The sequence below is a fragment of the Apteryx rowi genome, unplaced genomic scaffold (genome assembly GCF_003343035.1).
Source record: "Apteryx rowi isolate R43461 unplaced genomic scaffold, aptRow1 scaffold_16, whole genome shotgun sequence".
Taxonomy (NCBI): domain Eukaryota; kingdom Metazoa; phylum Chordata; class Aves; order Apterygiformes; family Apterygidae; genus Apteryx; species Apteryx rowi.
This window is the reverse complement of record NW_020447863.1, coordinates 3,837,077-3,854,551: the sequence shown is the minus strand read 5'-3', so window position 1 is coordinate 3,854,551 and position 17,475 is coordinate 3,837,077. Positions and strand designations below refer to the sequence as shown.

The following is a 17,475-nucleotide window of genomic DNA, read 5'->3' as shown; positions in this document are numbered from 1 at the left end:
GAACCACGACGCCGCGTCCCCAGCCCCGGCCGAGCTTTCTCTCTTGTTCTTGTGTTGAAAAACCCCATTCATCCCCCCCCCCTCCTTTCGCCTTCCCCATCTCTCATTTTAACCAAAGGGAGGGGACAACGCAGAAGAAAATCATATTAATAATAACGATGCATCGTGTTTAAAAGAAGAAAAGAAAAAAATATCTATCTATATATATATATATATAGCTATCCGAAACCAAGATCTCATTTCCGAGTAACCCATCTGCTCATCGCTAGAGACCGGCGCCGACAAAAAAAAATAAGAAACAAACAAACAAAAAAAACACTCTGCAAATTTTTTGTTCCTCGTTTGGGTTTTTCGTACGGATGGACGGATGCGCCTCAGTTGTTCCTGGCTCTGTGATCCCGTACCGTGCCCAGCTGCAAGCAGGAGCGCGCCTTTGGTAGACCTCTTGCCGTTGCTGCTGCCCGCGCTTCCTCTCGCGCCCGCCCTCCCGCCCTCCCTCCCTCCCTTCGCGGGCGGCGGGTCGGGGCGCAGGGGCCGTCTCGCCCGTGTCGCCCTTCTGTGTTTCGTGCCGGAGTCTGCTCGGTTGAGGCTCGCTCCCCTCCCCGCCGTTCCCGGCTCCCCAGCCCTCCCAGGCCCCAGCCAGATGTTGGGTGCACATCTGGACGGCGGTGGCAGCCTCTCGCTTTGCATGTGTCGGCGGGAGGTGTCTGCGCGCCACGCCGCCGCCGCCGGACCCCGCGAGAAGACCTGGGCAAAAAGGGACCAGAACGGTCAAAACCTGAAGAAGGGCCCCGTTTCCTTGCACTGTTTGGCTGCTCCTCTGCCTCGCCAGCTGCCTGCAGCACCAGCCTTTCCCACCCTTCTTCAGTTTGCTGTAGCCCTTAAAAGAAATATGTATATATACACACACATATATACATATATATATATATACACGCACTATATATATATATATATATATATATACGAGCAAGATATGGTTCTTTTTCATGGTGCGGGGTCCAAGGAGCTCTCTCCGCTTGCAACACCTGCCTGCAGAAGCCCCGTGCGACGAAGCCGCCACCGCTGCTGCCACCACTCCCGGCAGTGGCAGCCCCGTCCCGCAGCCCCCGCCGGCCCCACCGGCCGGCCCCGCTCTCGTCGTCCCGTGGTGAAACGTTTCTGACCGTGGAAGTGGCCGAACGCCCCCCCAGCCCCTCCTCGCCCCCCCCCTCCCCGGCCCGGGCCCCCTCTCACAGCGGACTGTGTGTATATTAATTAATGTGTCTCGTGAAGTTCTTACAAGCTTGGTGTATAGTGATTTAACCAAACCTCCTTTGGTTTTGTTTCATTTTGTTTTCTTTTTTTTACATTCAAGGATTTCCCCTTCCTTTCCCCCGCCTCTAGATGCACTGCAATATTTTGGGGTCATTCGCTTCGTTCTCTTCTGTTCCCTTCCGGTCTGAAGGCAGTGACCCCATGTCCTCCCCCCAAATCTCTCTCTCTTGCCTCATCGGTGGTTAGACCCCCCCCCTTCCTTCTTCCTCTCCCCGTTTGTTCCTTGCCCATAAAGTTAAATATATATTTTTAGGGCAAAGGCTGTATCATTGCACTGATATTTGTTGGTTCCTCCTTGGTCTTCTCCCCTTTTTTGAGTTCTCTCTCAGTTTAGCAATGCAAATGCTTCAGGATCTTGTATGTTGGACTTTTTTTTTTTTCTGTTACAGTTATTTATATAAAAAATAATTTATCAAAAAGGAAAATTAAAAAAAAAATCTAGTCTGTCTTGGAACTTGTTTACCTTGAAATTACTGGAATCTAAATGTTTGAAAGTGTTGAAGCACAAACATGTATCATCTCTGTATATCTGTTCTTCTGTACTAAAGCACTCGAGTGACTAAATAAATGCGATCTCCATACATAGTGCAAACGGGGCTGTGCCGTGCGGCTTGCTTTGGGGCTGCTGGGGATGGCAGGAGGAAGAGMCTTTGGGACACCTTTGCCGACCTGTCCCCAAGGGCCACCGAGGGGTCCCAAAAGTGGCTGCGCACCAACTCCGCTTGCAGAGCGGCCCGAAGCGCCAGGGCGCCCGGGTTCACTCCCCAGCCCGGCCTTGACCTACCCCACGTTGGCCGAGGGGCGCTCGYGGTTCCTCTCCTCTGCCCGTTCCCGTTTCGAGGCGGCGTGGTGCTATTTCCGCGGGCACAGCCCAGGCCCGGCTCCTGCCAGGTCCCCAGCGCCGCCCGGGCGCCCGCGGGGAGCTGCCGCGGCCAAAGGACACACAGGAGACAGCTTAAAAAATAAATAAATAAATAAAACCCCCAACAAGCAAAACGACCACATTTATTTTGTTAAAAAATAGGCAATTATCTTAGTACAAAATACCGTCCAAATGGCTYTGCTGTTTATTACAAAATAAGAGATGCAGAAAAACATCATCTTGGCTTCTTGCTATTGCGTTTCAGACACTTGAACACCGCCGGCCGGGCCGGGCTCATCACAGCTCCCCGCTTTCGCCCCGAGGCCGCGCTCGGTGCCGTCGCCCCGCGAAAGCCCAGCGGGGCATCGGGTTATTTTTATTTCTCATCAGTGGTTCCCACCGGGGGTTTTTTTTTTTTTTGGACACAGGTACACACATATGCAAACACACGCGCACGCGCAGATGCGCTCCAAAAGCTGCCCCGCGTGCCCTTCGCCCCCCGCCGTTGCCCGCAGGGCGCCTCGAGGCGCAGCCCCAGGGCCGTGCGCGGCTCCCTCTTTTTCCGCCGCCGCCGCCGCCGGCAGAAAGGAGCAGCCGCAYGCAGAGAGGGACGCGCAAGGGGCTGCGGAGCCGCCCAGGCATCGCTCCGGCTCCGCCGCCGTCCTGCCGTCTGTGCCGCTCGTGCCGGCCGGCGCGGGCTTGACGCCCCCAGGCACAGCCGTAAAACACACACGCGTAAACACACGCTCACGGGCCAGTTAAAAACTGCAGTAATAAATTACGTGAGAAAACGCCAATGCCCTTAGGATTATGCTGGAAAGTAAAAAAAAACAACAAAAAAACCATATATATACATATAAAAATGCATGTATATATATATACATATATACACGCACACGTATCGTATACTGACAATCAACCCCAAAAGAGTGATTTAGCTACTTACTAGCTACCTTGAAGAAAAGGAAAAAAAAAAAATCATATGTGAACACACAAATGAGCTTTTCAGGGCCTAAATCCAACCTGATCCGAGTCACACGACGGAGTGGGGAGCTGAAATGCCGGGGCTACGCGGGGCAGAGCCACTGGGGGCTTTGCAGACGCTCGGACGGCTCCCACGGCCCCGCTGCTCCGCAGGGACAACCCGGCGTCTCCGGCAGGGCCGGGGACGCGGACACCTTCATGGGCCAAACCGCCCCGCTCGCCTTCCCCACGGACGCTTTTCCAGTTGGAGCCACTTTGTGGCGCTCGGTTTTGTCCCTGTTCTTCCTGACCCTGCTCCCATCCCTCTCCCTTTGCCGGTGGAGGAATGGAAAAAGGAAAGGGAAGATTGAAAAGCCGCTGACAGCACGGAGAAGGCCCTTCCGCCGCCGGTAACAGCAGGGCATTAGCGCCCGCTCTGGTGATGACGGTGCYAAAGGGCTCGCGGAAACGGCCGAAATTCCCAGCAGGAGCTATAAATGGCACCGGAGCGGGAGGAGAGGGGCCGGGGAGGGAAAACGTCCTTCGCGACGGGGAGAGCAGAGCCCCTGGCAGCGCCACGGCTCGCCCGCCGCAAAGGCAGCGCCAGCGACGCGAAGCTTAAAAAGTGCGGGGCTAGAAAGCCGGGAACATAAATGAAACTATCCGGATGTTTCTAACGCAGTTCCTTCGGCATCTGCCTTTGGAAATGAAACAGGATCCCGGGTATTTCTGCACACGCTTCTCCTGCAGGAGGACATGAGGTAAACGCGGCTGCAAGCAGGGTCTCGGCCCTCGTTGCAATAGTACCTACACAAAAGCAGAGCATCCCGAGGAAGCTCTCGGCTCTCGGGGTGGTGTGGGGCCGGATGGAGAGGGATGCGGAGGGGACGGAGCCCAAGGGAACTGTTCCGGGCGCTGGGAATAGGGACTGCTCTCAGAAAACATGTAAACTAGCCTGAATGTTCTTGGCTCAGAGTGGAGGGGGCAGATCCCACCTTGGGGGGGGGGGCGGATGCGGCGCCCTCCCCACGGATGAGCGACGCAGGAGGGGAGGGTTAAGGCAACTGTGATGTGGGTTGGGAGCAGGTTTAGGACCTGGCAGAGATGCTTCCAGCCTCGGCTCAGACGGACGTGCCTCTGGATCTGTTAGGGAGCATCCGGCGCAGAGGGGCAGGATCCTCCTGCTGCCTGCCAAGAAGGCAGGGACGGACGAGTCGCTTTGGCACATCACTCCCCAGGCCTTCTCCTGGCCTTCTGCCAGCTTCCCAGCTTCACCCCAGCCACATCCAGCTCCTGTCAGAAGAGGCAGGATCCCCGGAGGTCCCGGGCTTTGCTCAGTTCAGAGGTCAGTGACCGGCTCATCTGCTTCGTGGTGAACTTCATGCTCTTGGCGGCCTCCACGGCACGGGACAGGGACCAGTTGAGGTCCTCCAAGCCATCGAGGTCCAGGGTAAGGGGGTGGCGGTGGCTGGCAGCTTGCCGGTGGGTGGCCCGTGGCGTCCGCTCTGCCAGCCGGTACCCGGCAGCGTGATGGAGGGGGAGGCCAGCCAGGGCTGGGCCTGAGGTAGATACCGCTGGGGAGCAGTAGCTGGAAAGAAGAAGAGGACACTGGGGTGGTCGCAGGACGGGGTGGGCTTTCCTGGCTGGTCGGAGGGAGCCCACAGGGGTGCACAGCCACGGCATGCTGCACATCATCCTCGGGGACCCCCTCATCAGCCAGGACACCCATGGCCCAGCCGTTCCCGGAGCTGCCCCTCGTTCCCTCGGGAATGCTGACCTCCCACCCGCCTCCCGGTCCCCCTCCCAAGGCAACGCAGGGCATCCTTACAGCACGGAGGGCGCGTAAGGCACGAGGGGGACCGGTGCAAGGTAGCCGACGGCGGCTGCGGCAGGGCTGGCTGCCAAGTACCAAAGTCCAGGCTGCTCCAGCTTCTCGGCTCCGGGACCAACGCGGGAGCCTGGAGATGACACGCCATCCGRGCTGTGCTCCGCTGCGGAGAGAAACGCGGTCAGACGTCACCCAGGGGATGCGCGTGGGGAGGAGACCTCCGGCGGCCATGCCGGGCTGCCAAATCGGGGATAATCTGACCGGTGGACACAGCCTGCACCCGTTACTGGGAACACGAGTGCCCCACAGGACAGGCTGGGGGACTCAGGCAGTCATTTATTCCCCCGGGAAGTGTGCCAGCACTTACAGGAAGGGTCTTAAGGTCCTGCTCTGTCCCCCCCTCCCAGCCCCCATTAGTGGATCAGCTGTGATTTACGCAGAGAGCTGTGGCTCTCTAGCAAACGCGTGCTGGCTCTGGTCACCCACCGCGTGCTGCTCTGTCCCTGGTGTCGGGTGCGGGGGCGTCCCTGGGCGCACGGCACGTGGGACAGCGCGTCTTCCTCGGCGTGCTCTGCTGGGACCGTCTCACCGCGTCTCCCACCGAGGAACCGGCTGGAGAGAGAGCGAACAAGCAAGCCTGTAAAAACCCTCCCCCCCTTGCAGAGGACGCACGAGGCGGTTCGGAAAGAGCAAAGCGGTAACGACAGCAGCGCGGCGGCCGCGGCCTCCTGCGGGCTGGGAAAGGAGACAAAGCCCTTTCATGTGCAAAACGCTCTGCCAAGGGACGCGGAAAGTGCCCGGCACATGTTTAGTTCGGTTACTCGCAGCAACCGGACACAACAGAGCTTTGCTCTCTGCTGCTACCTGGAAGCAGCGCGGCGAGCACGAGGCCCCGGGCGGGAGGCAAAGCAGTTGCGTGCAAGCAGGGCGCTGCACGCACRCGAGCACGGCAGGGCTCATGCTCGTCTTTAGCCGAACGAAAGGGTTGCACCCGYATCCCCGCGTGTCCCCAGGTCATCGCGAAAAGCAGCATCAGGAAACAAGGAACGCGTTGGGTTTCTAAGGGCGGGCTCCCCAGCAAGGACCAAGGCCCGCGCACGGCTTTGCCCCGGCAGGGAGGCCGGCCAAGGGGCGCCGGGAGGGCAGAGGAGCCCAGGGGCGCTCGTGACAGTGACGGAGGGCCCGAGGTCCCCATGCAAAGGCAGCGTCCCCGGATGGCGTTGAGCTGGCCCTCRCTCTGGAGCACCGCAGCCCTCGTGTCCTCTCCTAACCCCGGGGAGATCCCATGGCTGGAGCGGCCTCTGCTCAGCCCCGCGCTTGGCAGGCAGAGCCAGACCTTTTCCGGAGAGAGGGGAGGGAGGAAACCCCGCTCTGCTCCGTGCCCGTTGCAGACTCCAACTGCCTTTTCCCATCCCCAWCCCACCCAAAAAGGCCAGCGGCGAGTGGTCTCATGTCTCACTCCCCCGGGTCTTGTAAGTCTGTAGTTACTTAATGAATTAATGTCTGAAGTCATTAACAGCTCCATTAACAGGCAATTGGGAAGCCCCCGGAGAGCGCAGACAACAAGGCGATTTTCCTGCTTGGGATGCGACGAGCACGGGCAGAGGAGCCCTCGCGCCCCGCTCCCGAGGGGCCGCGTGCCGGGCTGCTCACCGGACGGCGGCCGGCTCCCGCGGCACCGGAGGCACGAAGGGGCGCCCAGCTCTCCTCTCGGTGCTGGGGAGGCGAGCGGCGGCGCGTGGTACCGTGTCCCTGCAAAAGCACAGCCGGAGCTCGCCCGCAGACGCGGAAAAAGCCCCCGCGAGGAGGCTGCCGTCGCCCCCCAGCAGCAATCGCCGCCGTGGGCCGGGACCCGCCCGGCTCGCACCCACCTGTGTATTGGCCCCTAAACGTCACCGCGGCCGGCGGGCTCCGAGGGCTCTTCCGAGCGGAGAGCATGGCCCTGGGCCGCCCATCCCGGGGCCTGGCCGGCGAGCGGTCCGACTCGGAGGCTGCGGCAGAGAAGGATGGGGGGTTGGCGGGGAGCCTTCGGCACCGAGGGACCCCTGCTCGGCATGGTAAAAAGTAGCGTCGGCAGCACCCGTTGCAGGGTTTGCCCTGCGCTGAGCGGTGYGGGGGGGGTCCCAGCCCGCCTGGGGGGACCTGCCAAGGCACCTTGCCCCCCCACAGCCCTGCCAGCACCCCCGCTCCGTTTGGGGAAGGGGGAAGGGGCACGGCAGGAGGAGCCTGTCCCCGCTGCCCCTCCGAGCGCGCAGACCGGCGCAGTCTCACTTACCGCGGTCCGGCTCCGGCCCGTCCCGCGGCAGCGACGCTGATCTCCCGCTCCGCGCTGGCTTGGTCGCCGGCGGTGGCTTCCCCCGTGCCGCGGCGCTCGGCTCCCTGCGGATGGCATGGAGCTGCTGTCAGCGGAACGGCACGCAGGGCTGGGGACTGCGACCGCGCGGGGGACCGGGGAGCCACGAACGCAGAACGAGACGTGGGGGCAGTCTGGGGAGTTTTCTGCCTATGGGACCCACAGCGCGAGCGAGGCGCTGCTGGGAGAGGCAGCAGCTGGAGGTGCCCGTGGCTGCTGACGGCTGCGAGTCAACCCGGGATGCTGCTTCGCACCTCCTGGAGGTGCAGCTGCCTCGGAGGGCGCCCAGGGACCCTTCTCCAGCTGCATCCCTGCAACCTGCGCAGCAATGGCCTGATTCTGCTCTCATGACATCCGTGAGATCCCTCGGGGTCCCCTCATGCAATCCCCCGGCCTAATATCCTGACCGAGCCAGGCTCTTGGTCTCTCCCCTCCCTGAACCTCYTCCAGGTGCCAGCAGAAATTGGGCCAGCTGGGGATGAGGGATCTCACCGCGCCTATGGGTCGGGCAGGGTCTAACCCCCACGAAATGGTCCTGTCCCCCACCAGAGGTGGCTGCTGTCTGCCCCGGCACGGTGCAGTTTGGGGGAAAGCCCCCGCTGTGCTCTGCCACCTACTCGGAGGGTGCCGAGTCCTTGGGCGACGGTCCGTTCGCCGGCGCCTGCCTCCGGGCCTTTGCAGCACGCGGAGAGGCTTTTCCTTCCGGRTAGCTGCGCGAGCGGTGCAAGCTCTCCTCCAGCCGCTGCTGAAGCCGCGACACTTCGTCCCGCAGCGCGCGGATGGCCTGGCTGCCGGGGGGGGGGGAAGAGCCGGTGAGGAGCGGCCTGGAGGCACGGGGAGGTTTGTACCCCCGGCCCCGCCGTGCCCGGTCCAGGGTGACACGGGGCGCAGCGGAGCAGGGGGAGCTGCCAGCCGGTTTGCACGCACAGATGGTTTCTATGGAGAACCCACAACACTCATCACACGGCTGAGCGCGCAGGGGAGGAACACAAGCCCATCCCTGCCACGAGCTGGCACCGTCCTCTGGCCACGCAGCTCAGCATCGCCCACCCGCCGGGGAAGACGCCAGGAGACGCTGCCCACGTAACAGGGCGCGAGGGGCCTCGGGGGTCCCGTCTCCGGGGCCACGGTTCCCCCCACTTCCCCACACGAGCACCAGGCAGCGGCGAGGAAGATGAGGGACCTTTTACCCAAGCACCCAAGGGCAGCAGGGATTTGAGGAGCTCCCAGGGCCCTGCCGGATCATTGCGGCAGGCTCCTCCGCTGCAGGGAGCTCAGGCCCGCAGCCGCGCGCCCCCGGGTCCCTGCGGGGGCTCCCATGGGTGCCGGGGCACGGGGAGGGGGCTGACTCCCTTCTCCGCCCAGTCCCAGCCCTTGTGCCGCCCCACACCCCYGCCGGCGGCCGTACGCACGCGACGGGGAGGCTGCCGACCGGCACGGCCATATCCAGGCTCCGCTGCCTCCCTCGCTCCGCGGCCCGGCAACGCTCCCGGAAGCGTTTGCTAACGTTGCGCAAGGATGYGCCGCGCTCCGGCTTTGCTGAGACGAACCCAGCGACCGGGATGCAGCAGCTCAGCGGCACGATGGTCCCTCCAGACAAGGTCAGGGCCTTTCTGCACTGGGGTGTCCACGGCTGGCTCAGAGCTCACCACACATGTCATGAGTTTGGTGACCTCAGCCCAAGCAGGCGACAAGCTTTGGCCTCTAGCTGTGAGCTGTCTCCCCRGGAGGAAGCACAGCCATTAAAGCCGGCTTCCCAGAAGGAGAAGACCGGGCTCCCTCCAAGGGGGAAGGCACTGGTGCTTTTGGGACTTGCTCTGCATCTGCGCCTTGGCTCCCCCACCCCGGGGTCCCCGGGACCCTGTGTCACCCCACGGTTCGGCCCATCTTTGGTGGGGAGGAGGGGACGGACACTCACTCGCGCTCCATGCGGGAGCCCAGCAGGTCGTGGTGAGCCTGGCTGAGGGACGACGTGGTGGTGGCCGAGCCGGCCGGACCCCCGGTCTCACCAGGTGGGTGGCTGTAAGCGCTGGCACAGCTCCTCCCTTCCGCCTCCGAGTCCGTGTGAGCTGGGGAGGAAGGAGGACACGGTGAATCCGGGTGGGCGATGTAGGAAGTGTTTTTTTCCCACCAGGAGATGTTTGGGAGAGCAGAGCCAGCAGCACGAGGGCAATCCCTGCGCGGGGGCACCCATCAGAGCCAGCCCCCGAAGAAGCACAGACGGCTCCRCTGGCGGGTGCCAGCCCATAAACTGGAGCCTCTTTCACCCTTGGAGCTGGGATCCCCCAGATCTTTTCTTTCCGGGAGGCCCAGGCAGATCTAGGGGGTGGGAAAGAGCTGCTAGGGAAGAGGAAGGACCAGAGAATAAATCACTGAATAAATCCCATTAGTTGCAGCTATAAAATAATTCAGGGTGGAAGATACTTCTTCACCCAGGCACGTGGCGGGGGACGTCGCTGTCCCCGGGGACCCATCGCTCCCCACGCCGCTTGCCCCCGCCCGGGGCCGGACGCTGCCTGCTCGCTGCCTACTCACTGCCGTCAGCATCGGGGGCCACCTCGCTGGCGACGCTGTCTGCCCACTGGGGAGGGGAGCTGCTCTGCGAGGGAGTGCTGGGGGGCAGGCTGGGCCCCCGCGGGGCGGCCCGGGGCGGCCCGTGCCCGGAGGTCGTGTAGATGCCCATCAGTGCCTTTTCCGAGGGAAGCGGGGTTGCCTCCCTCTTCTGCAGCGGATGGAGGGTTGCGGGAGTGGAGATGGGGCCAGATCTTCCCAGCGAGCCGGGCGTCCTGGGGACAAGACGGGTCATGGACGCAACCCCCAAGCTACCCCCCGACCTATCCATGCTTGGCCAGCCCCATCCAGCATCGGACTCGTCCCCTTTGTGAGTCACCCTGCACACCTCCGACCCATGCTGGGAACGTCTCTGGGTTCTCCAGCCCTGCTCCTTCCTGGTGCCTCTGCTGGCGTCTTTCCCAGCCACTGCTCCCCTCTGCTTCCCCAAATCCATCTCTTCCGCTTCCCATGGAGCAGAGAGCCTGCCTCCCCGCAGCCTGCCCCGGGGCCGAGGGCGATGGGGCCAGGGAGAGCCATACCCAGCGCGCGGGGGACGGTGCTCCGGCGTGTGCATCAGCGGAGACACCCTGCTGGCCTCGGAGCCCACGAACCCGCTGTCCGTCTCCGGCGACACAATACGCTGCTCCTGCAAGGAGAGGGAGAGCCGGGTCGCGGCGGTGGCGGYGCTGGCCGTGACACGCGTGCCCCAGAGACCTTAGGGGAGCCCCTGGGCTGCCGGTCGCCTCCCTGGTTCCCCAGGGACGGGGCTGCCCTGCCTCCAAGGGGTGTCAGAGGATGCTCGTGGAGTGGGGACTGTTTAGGCATAYGGGAAATAGAGGTAAAGACGTGGCGCACGCCCAGGGAGGACACTGCAGAGCCGCAGCCGAGACCACCGCCGTCCCCCGGGTGCTCAGGGCCAGGCTGCACCCCCACTCCACCCCCCGGCGATGGGGGACCCCAGCCCGGTGCCTGGCCTTGCGGACTCACCTCGGTCGGGGCAGGTTTCGCCTGTCGGCAACGCTCGCGGAGCCGGTGCTCGGAGGCAGCGCTGCCCGTCCCGCTGCTGCGGCGGGAGAGGGRCGCCCGCGGCCGCGGCGTTTCGGGGAGCCCCGCCGGGGACTTGGGCGTCGTGGCCGCGGTGAGCGGCTCCTCGCTGCCAGCGGAGGGCAGGCGGCCGCTCTTCCCCGCCGGCCGCGGCTGCTCCCCGCGGGGCAGTGGCTCCGCTCTCCTCTCCGGGGGCTGCCTGGGGTAGGAGACAAAACACCGCTGAGTACCCGCAGCCCTGCGGTGAGCAGCCCCCGGGCGGAGATCTCCTCTGTTCCCGGCTGCCTGTCACTCCCTGTTATTGCCGGGCTTTGAAAAACGCGGCGTTTTATTCTCAGAGATTTGGGGAGGACAATCCGAGATGCTCCGGCAAGCCCCTGCGGCTGCAAGTGCTCCAGGCACCAGGCTGGTTCGTGTTCGCAGCAGCCAGCGCAACGTGCTCCCGTGACCAACGCTCGTCCTCCCGTGCGAGCGATGGGCAAAGTGCTGAGAACGCCCACAAACCCCCCCACACGGGAAACCCCGAACAACCGCTGCTCCCCAGGTCTAACCTGGGCACTGACAGCAGCAAGGAAAACCTTTCAAATGCTGCCCAGTGTGGAGAAGGAGCCTGATGCAGCCATGCGTCCCATGGAGGCTGTTCACTCTGAACCCTATCAATGTCAATGGCATAAAACCTGAGGCAGCTGATCAGCTTCTCCCAAGCGATTTAATCTCTGCCTTGCCCAAAGTGCACCATACAAGCGATGTAAAATACCTTTTAACACACATTTACAGAGAAAAAGCAGTAAAAGCCATGTTTTGATTTCTCCTGAGAGTCTGGGCCTGCAGCGTGTTTCCTTCATCCTCCAACCCCTTTTCAGACCCTCCCGCTCGCCCCGCGTGGGTGAGTTGGGCTCCCATAACACTTACAAGGGGGAGGTCCTGAGGTCTGTCCTCTCCTCTAGTGACCGTGTCCTGCAGGGGACGTTGCCCGGGCCACTCTCCCCTGTCGCAGGCCCATCCGCCTCCTCCGGGGACCTGCTCCCTCCTAGGCTCAGCTGCTCCAGGCTCAGCGACGCCGGCAAGGACTTGAAGTGCTTGTACCTGGTGGCCAAAGGGAGATCCATGCTTGCTCTAAGCTGCCTGGGACGGCAAACCCCCATGCAGGATTTCACTGTGCTCAACGCTGTCAAGGGATGCTCCAGCTCCTGCTAGGTTTTGGGTCCCCGGGTGGGGGCACCCAGCACCTGGGGAGCAGCTTGCGCGTGGGGCTCAGCTCCCTGCGCACGGTCACGTCTCCATGCAGGAGCTGCCGTGCAGGAACTGCCCCGGGGCCCAGGCAAGGTGGTTCGGTTTGGGGGAGGCAGCGAACGTAGCCATGCCGCGGGGCTTTGCTGGGGCGATACCCAGGCCCGGGGGGGCCGGAGCGAGACGGAGCCTGCCGTGATGGTATTGGCCTGGAAAGTCACTGTGAACACCAGATCTAAGCTGCCCACCCAGGCCTATCGCCTCCCCCATCACAGGGCCGCATGCGCCCGGCGCCCGCGTGACAGATGCTTACTGCTCCAGCAGGTCACCGAAGTCTTCCTCCACCTGGAGCTGCTTGGGCCAGAGGGGCCCGGGGAGCTCGCCTCCTCCTGCCTCGCTCTCGCCGCTCGCGGAGCTCACGCCTGTGCCCGGCCGGGCGCCGGGGAGGGTCTCCTGCAGCGCGGGGCTCTGCAGGGCACAAAGAGGCCGGGGGGCTTGGAGGAGCAGGGTCCCTGCGGCTCCTGCCCGCTGCCGGCAGCCGGGCAGAGGGAGGTGTCGCAGCGCCCTACCCCAGCCCCGCCGGGACCCCCCCACCCAGCCCAATCTGCCCTTTGCTGCTCGAAACCAGCGGCAGCCATGCAGGTTAGCGACCTGCCGGGCCTCCGAGCTTACCTCGGGGTAGGGGGTGCGCGCGGCYGGCACCGGGGCTTGCAGCGAGGGAGTCGGGGAAGACATGCGCGTCTCAGAGAGCGGCACCGGYGAGCGGCCGGGAGAAGAGCCCGGCTCCGAACAGCTCCGTGGCGAGAGCTGGCTCTGAGCTGCTCGCTCAAGCCGATCCTTCAGCTCCTCCAGGCGCATCCCCAGGCAGAATATCTCCCCTTCCACCACGCTGAAAGACAGCCGCCCATCAGCCCAGGCTGGAAAAACAGCCGACAGCCGGCAAACAGAGCCTGGGCTGGGGTTCAGGTGAGCTGCGAAGGGCCAGGAGCAATCAGCTGCCGGGCTTTGCTGGTTTGGAGAGGGCAGCAAGTTACTGGGCAAGATTCATGGGCCTCACGCAGTCCTTAAGTAGCCCCTAGCATCCCCAGGAAATGTAAACAGGTAGAATAAATAAGCGTACGCCCGGCAAAGTACTACTATCCTGTGGATGAGGATGAGTTAATCAGCGCTGGCTCAGCCCGGCCCATTGAAACATCCACGTGTGCACCTCCCTGCTGAAATACACCCAGGCGTCAGGACCCGCCACGCTCCTGTCCCTGTCTGAGCAACATTTTCCTTCTTTGCATCGCTCCAGGGCACTTACGTGGCCTCGCAGCCTCAGTGCGTGGGTACCCCACATCGCCAGGGCACAGCCCCCCTGCCCGGTGAGGCAGGACATGGCTGGGACCTTCACTCACGTGGGGAAACGATGCAGGACAGGACTGTGGGACTTGTTGGTGGTAGCAAAGAGCATGGCAGAGTGGGGAACTGAACCCTTGTCCCTCCTGTCCTGGGCTAAAACACCTACCGGTCTGGATCAAATTCCCCTGAGGCTCCTGGGTGCTGTTGTAGCCCGCGGTTCTCCTCCCGCGCTTGCAAATATGCTCGCTCCAGCACGTCCTGAGTGTCCTTCAGCTTCCTAAACCTCTGCAGCACAAAGGCAGCACATCTAAGCTGGAAATCTCAGCCCTGCGTGCCCAGATCCCACCCCTTGCTCGGCTGTGGCTCCAACCCCATCTCCGTGTGCTGGGGTGGCAAACCCTGTATCACCCCGTCCACGCTCACAGCTACGCCTCTGCRTCTCCTGGGGTGCCCGTGGCCCGGACTGTCTCATGGACCCTCCACACTGGGAGTCTCAAAGCAGGTCCCAGAGGGGCCCTGCAAGCTGAGCAGGTTAATCCAGTGCAAGGCATSCTCAAATGCAACTTTGCACCCTCTGGGATGTGGCTGAGGGCTCAGGCAGGCTGCTCAGGATACGAGTGTGACAGGGACTTCTCCGAGCCTGCCTGTTCAGTGCAGCACTGACACCATCCGTGTGGCCAGCAGGGCTCCCAGCCCCAGAGGCCATGAGAGCCGAGACARCGAGCCTTGGCCATCGCACTGGCAGACACCACCACTGAGGAGGACCAGGCGAGGGGCGCTACTCCTCGATGGGAGGACTGCTCCCAAGGGGACACACAAGCACACGCGAATGCACCGCTGGCTACAGCACCGGCAGTTGCAATAAGGATCCGACCACATCCCGGGGCAACAAACCTCATTACGGCCCTGACACCCGAAAGAGAAACAGCCAGCGTCCCAGACGGACAACAAGAGGCTCCCAGCCACAGACGCAGCGAAACTTTAGCTCCGGCTCCTCTCACCCGGAGCTGAACCGGGTGCGATCCCATGTAAACCCACCCCCGGGGTGCAGCGTGTCCCCTCCACATTGCTGCTCCCCTCTCCTGCTCCGCGACACCTCCAGCCCCCACAAGGCACAGCCTGGGGGACATGGTAAMCCCGGGTGCCGAGGGAGGGAGCTGGAGAAAAGCAACGGGCTCTGCCAGCGGAGGAGCACGGCAGCTTCGGTGAGCCCAGCCAGGCCTCCGCTCTGCGGGGTGTCTYGGGCATTACTGAGGTCCCAGGAAGGGCTGACATACCTGGAGCTGCTCCTGTGGCGTGGACTTTCCCGCCTGGACCCAGGCTTCGAAGGACTCCACCTGGTCAAGAGAGAAAGGGGTGAACTGAGCCCTGCCCTAGGAGGTACCACAGGGGCAGAAACCCATTTTCTCCTGCATGGGACCTCTTTGCCACCCCCAACATCCAGCAGCCCCAATGTCTGCATCTGGCCCTGCCGCCCCCTCCACTGCCTGGGGTTGCTGTGCCCCAGCTTGCCTGAGCCTGAAACTTGCGGGTCTGTCCTGCCAGCATCCGCGTGAGCTGGGTTCCCGGCCACGGGTGCTGCCCCGGGCACCCGYGCTCTCCCGGGCACGCAGAGCAGCCCGCCCTGGGGAAAGGGGGAGAACGAGGCCGGGGTGATGTCTCCTGGTTGACTGGTCCTTGTGGTGGCTCTGCAACGAAAGGCAAAGACAAGGCGATGTAGGTGACCCCCAGGAGCACCTGGTTCCCCAGCCATGGGGCAAGTTGTGGTCCAGCCCTGGGTAGGGGGTCTTGGCTGAAACCCTCCCCAATGCCACAGTGGGAATGCAAGGAGCTGAAATTCCCCAAAGCTGGTCGGGAGGGATGGAGAAAAGCAGTTCAACCTACCTCCGTCCAGAGAGGGCTGCAGGGCTGGGGCAGGGGCAGCGCTGATCGCCGCCGTCCTCGCCTGCGGGATGCTGAAGGCCATGACCTTGGAGCCGGTCCCCACGGTCCCCATGTGGACGCTGTGGCTGGGCTTCGGCGGGTCGGCGTACAAGCTCACCTGAGAGGCAGGCAGAAAGGATTTGGGGCATCCAAGAGGAAGAACTGCACTGCGGGATGGGTGTCCCCTGTCCCCTCCTCGTCACCCCGGCCATGCAGCATCATGGTAAGAGTCACGGGGCCAGCGGCTCCGCTGTGGAGCGCCCACCGCGCCTGCCCTGATCAGGTCAGCCATACCCCCCGGGCAGGCAAGGGCAGCTGGCCAAACCCTCATGTTAAGCTATTTTCTGCTGAAAAACTCTTGCCAACTCCCCTTTCAGCACCAGGAAACCCACCCTCACCAGAGGGTTAGGTTAGTCCTTAAACCTGACCCTGCTCCATGCCAGGGCTTGCTCCTCCAGCCCTCTACAAGCAGAAGGCGAATTGCAGCCATCCCACCATCTGCCCACGGCCACGGGCCCAGCCATGCCTCCCGGGAGCCCCAAACGGCTCCGGATGGAGGACTTTTCCCCAGCACCTTCCTTTCTTTGAAGCTGAGGAGCAAACACACCCTCACCTCGAACACCGGAGATGCGCAGAGGTCCGACCCCTGTCTCCTTTGGGGCCAGACGCCACCTTAGCATCGTTGCCCCTCCCGTTTGCAGCAGGCTGCCCCCAAGGCCACCAGACCCAGCGCAAATCACCGCCCGGCCAGAGCTTCAGTTTGCATTTCGGAGACCAGGAGCCGAGGAGGGAGCAGGCTGCTCATCCCTGCAGCGAGCACGGCCCCAGCGGCCACCCTTCCCCGGCACCGGCCCCCCGGCCRCCCTCCCCGCGGCGCAGGCGCTGCCCCGCTCCTCGTGTGCGGCTCCTCGGCTGCCTCGAGGCTGGGATCCGGCCACCCTTCGGGACTTCCTCGGGAGGCGCCCGGCTGCCTGGATGCCAGTGGGTCAAGGCGCTCCCCCCTCCCCGCCGCCCGCAGCGATCCAGAGACGGCGGCCGGTGCCAGCGGCCTCCTCCCTCCCTCGGCACCCGATAACGCAGCCCAGGACCTGGATACGGCCGAGGCGGGAGATAGCGGGGTCTGAAAGGCGAAAGGTGCAGCCTGACGCTCCCGGCACAAAAATGCCAAGGGGGGCCRGAAAGGGGGCACAGAGGATCCCTGCCGAAGGAGAGCCCAGCTCTCTCGGCGCTACGCCGGCGGCCGGACCTGCCTTCAAGGAGGGGCAGGGGACAGCGAGCAGAGGGACCGTGCCAGGAAAGGTCCCCCATCGCTCTCCACCAGGAGAGCCGAGCTGCTCCTCGCTTGCAAGCCCAAAACCTCCCGGCAAGGCTTTCCAACAGCCTCGGGGGCCTCTTCTAAGGAAAAGAGTTGTCTCTTGTTCCCAAAAGAGCCATTTCTTCCCCAAATCCCGCTCAGCCTGCCCCTAAGGGCATGAGCCACAGCAGGCCACCACGGGCGGGGAACCCCCAGCTTTCACAGGGGGGTCCCCCACACCCAGGCGGCACCTCCGCATCCTCCTCCAAGGCGCCCACGTCCCCCCCAGGACCACAGCGTCCCCTTCGGGAGCGTCCCCAAGCCCCGCGGCGTCCCCTCCGCCCCGCCATTTCGGTGACGTGCCCCGCAGGAAATGGCCGTCCCCGCCATTTTGGGGAGATCCCGCCGCCGCGCTTCCGGAGGCCTCCCCCCGCGGCGGCCCCGGAAAGAGGAAGCGAGGCCCGAGCGGAGCGACCCTGAGGCGGCGGGGACGATGTGGGGAGCCAGCGCGTGCCGTCGTCCCCCCCCGCCGCTGCCCCGGCCCTGCCTCAAGCCTTCACCCCCCCTCAGGAGCCGCCGCTGCCGCCGCCGCCGCCGCGCCGCCGCCACGCCGCCCACCTTGGCGCCCAGCCGCAGCTGGTCGATGGTGTTCTCGGCCTCGGCGTACTTGGTCAGCAGCTTGCGGTAGTCGTCCTGCGAGGGCGCAGAGAGGGCGAGGGGCGTCAGGGCGCCGCCACACGGCGCCTCGGCCCGGCCCACGCCCCCAC

At 63.6% G+C, this 17,475-nt stretch overlaps 1 protein-coding gene across 1 annotated transcript in view; it reads right to left on the bottom strand.

Moving 5' to 3' along the window:
- Nucleotides 1-2,309: 2,309 nt before the first annotated feature.
- The window catches only part of AKNA (AT-hook transcription factor), an 18,484-nt gene continuing 3,318 nt past the window's right edge, over nt 2,310-17,475 (bottom strand). Inside the window, exons 4-22 of the mRNA XM_026059782.1 lie at nt 17,327-17,401; nt 15,376-15,532; nt 15,004-15,179; nt 14,769-14,828; nt 13,658-13,776; nt 12,823-13,039; nt 12,464-12,618; nt 11,833-12,006; nt 10,864-11,119; nt 10,416-10,522; nt 9,859-10,109; nt 9,242-9,392; nt 7,941-8,111; nt 7,246-7,349; nt 6,842-6,961; nt 6,624-6,722; nt 5,457-5,582; nt 4,971-5,133; nt 2,310-4,730 (exon numbers count right to left, since the gene is read on the bottom strand). Coding sequence (XP_025915567.1) covers nt 4,439-4,730; nt 4,971-5,133; nt 5,457-5,582; nt 6,624-6,722; nt 6,842-6,961; nt 7,246-7,349; nt 7,941-8,111; nt 9,242-9,392; nt 9,859-10,109; nt 10,416-10,522; nt 10,864-11,119; nt 11,833-12,006; nt 12,464-12,618; nt 12,823-13,039; nt 13,658-13,776; nt 14,769-14,828; nt 15,004-15,179; nt 15,376-15,532; nt 17,327-17,401 — 2,973 coding nt within the window. The 3' untranslated portion in view covers nt 2,310-4,438. The remainder of the gene's footprint in view (nt 4,731-4,970; nt 5,134-5,456; nt 5,583-6,623; nt 6,723-6,841; nt 6,962-7,245; nt 7,350-7,940; nt 8,112-9,241; nt 9,393-9,858; nt 10,110-10,415; nt 10,523-10,863; nt 11,120-11,832; nt 12,007-12,463; nt 12,619-12,822; nt 13,040-13,657; nt 13,777-14,768; nt 14,829-15,003; nt 15,180-15,375; nt 15,533-17,326; nt 17,402-17,475) is intronic.